The 2,014-nt window shown below is 45.0% G+C and overlaps 1 protein-coding gene across 1 annotated transcript; it reads right to left on the reverse strand.

Moving 5' to 3' along the window:
* Positions 1-237: 237 nt before the first annotated feature.
* Positions 238-1,713, reverse strand: LOC125546923 (L10-interacting MYB domain-containing protein-like). The gene is made up of 3 exons (XM_048711015.1): positions 1,334-1,713; positions 832-1,137; positions 238-741 (listed from the first exon to the last, which is right to left on the reverse strand). The coding sequence occupies exons 2-3, from the start codon at positions 1,135-1,137 to the stop codon at positions 238-240; spliced, it is 810 nt and encodes a 269-aa protein (XP_048566972.1). The 5' UTR covers positions 1,334-1,713.
* Between the last annotated feature and the right edge of the window lie 301 nt (positions 1,714-2,014).

A 2,014-nucleotide genomic window follows, 5' to 3' on the forward strand; every position in this document is an offset into this window, starting at 1 on the left:
TATGAACACATGCATGTCAGGATCAACACAAGCGATAACATAAGCATAAATATTGTTCATCTAACATGAAGGAAAATATTGTTTAACAAGTACCAAGTGACATAACATGAAGGGAAATATTGTTCATCAGGTCTCAAGTGACATAACAAGAACGGAAATATAGTTCAACAGGTCTCAAGCCATATAACTTAAAGAAAGGGAATAACATATTCATGATCACACGTCTAAAGTGTAATCCTAATGCCTATTTCTCTCTTCATACATCCTCCTAAGCCAATTCTTCTTCCCGTCGCTAGTCTTCATATTGTTAAAGAAACAACGATTTTCAAACTTCACAAACAACTTGGTTGCTATGAAGTACTCATCACTTGCTTCATTGGCTCCACATGCCACAACTTCTTCCATTATCTTTTCAATTTCAGCAGCAACACTATTCTTATGTGAGTTCATCGCGACATCTTCACTAATCAAGTGGTCAACCATGCGCTTGAAGTCCCTTTGAACAGGATTCTTTTTGCTAGAACTTCCATCTATCTTCAATGGCCCTTTCTTTGCCTTCTTGGCTTGGGTAGTCTGCACTTCTTCCTCCTCAGTTTCATCTTCTTCAAGATCAAGCACTTCATGCTCACCACCTGGCATCATAGAAGTTTCGCCTGTAACATTGATTTTCTCATACATGATGCTCATTTGGTTCAGATTTTCAGGACCACATTTACGAAACTGCAAGATGTCCTTGTTTTCCTGCATAAGTAATTCATTTGGCACTTGTCAACAAAAAGTTCTAGTGCAATATTAGCCACAAGACAATTTGATCTTACGAACATGACTTACTTCACCGGCCTTCTTCCACCATTCGTCATCAGCAATCACGGTGTTCGTTTCATCATTCCAACCAAGTCCAGTAGATGTATTCTTTAGGATCAGCCAATCCCTATACAAGGTCCTCAAACTGCCCCATTTATTTTTGAACTGCAGCCTACTGTAAAGTTTTCCGGTCTGCTGAAAGAAGCCAACTTCTACATTCTTGTATCCAGTAGGGTTCAAAAATTTGGTAGGCCTATTCCCCTTTTCCTTCTCCTTAGCAGCGAGATTGCAAAAAATGGTGGTCATTTCTGGACTCCAATTAGCTTTTGACATCTATAACATATGAAATTCAATAAGGGTGATTTACATATATCCAGCCAATCATGGCCTATTACTAAATCTGACATTTTACTAAATCTGAACAATGCTACTGCTCCAATAAAGGCCTATTACTAAAGCAGTTCGTACATAAGAACATAATTCAGAGCATCAAGCAAAAAATACATTTTTAGCACTGATGAACAGTTACCTTCTCAAAGGTAGGAGATGGGGCAGGGCTGGTGCAGTCAGGCAGGAGGAGGTGGAGTCGGGGGGCAAGGGGGGGCCTCCGGCGTGGTGCAGCTGAAGCTCCGGCGTGGTGCAGATGAAGCTCCGGCACCGGTGCAGGTGGAGCACGGGGGCAGACTGGGAGCGGGGGCAACAGGTGCTAAGGGACGGCGGCGCCACGGATCTGATGCAGCCGGTGTATGGCCGGGGGCGGCGGAGACCGGATCCACACGCCTTGCCGGCGACGGGACCGGCGACGGTGGCGGCGGGCGAACCCTAGAGAGCCATCCCCTCTCTGTTTTTCTGCCTCTGTTCGGTAGGTGTGGATGTGTGCGAACGAAAGGATGAGCCTGTCGATGGAGAGGTTGGGCTGGGCATGCGGTGGCATTTCCATCATAATAACGGGTAGAAGTTGCCCCATATTTGAAAGGGGGTAAGTGGCAGCTCGGGAATCAGCAAAATCGCTGATTCCAGCTTCCGGCCGCGTCCAGTGCAAGTTGGAGAATCGATTCTAGGCATCTGATGTTGGAATCTGCCTGTTTGTTTGTGAATCCGATTTTGACTGTGCTAGAATCCAGGAATCACTATCCCTAGCTCAAACAAACACACCGATTTTGATCGTAAACCCACAATTCATCGGTCTCAACAAACACACCGCAAAAGA

This window comes from Triticum urartu, chromosome 3 (genome assembly GCF_003073215.2).
Source record: "Triticum urartu cultivar G1812 chromosome 3, Tu2.1, whole genome shotgun sequence".
NCBI classification, from domain to species: Eukaryota; Viridiplantae; Streptophyta; class Magnoliopsida; order Poales; family Poaceae; genus Triticum; species Triticum urartu.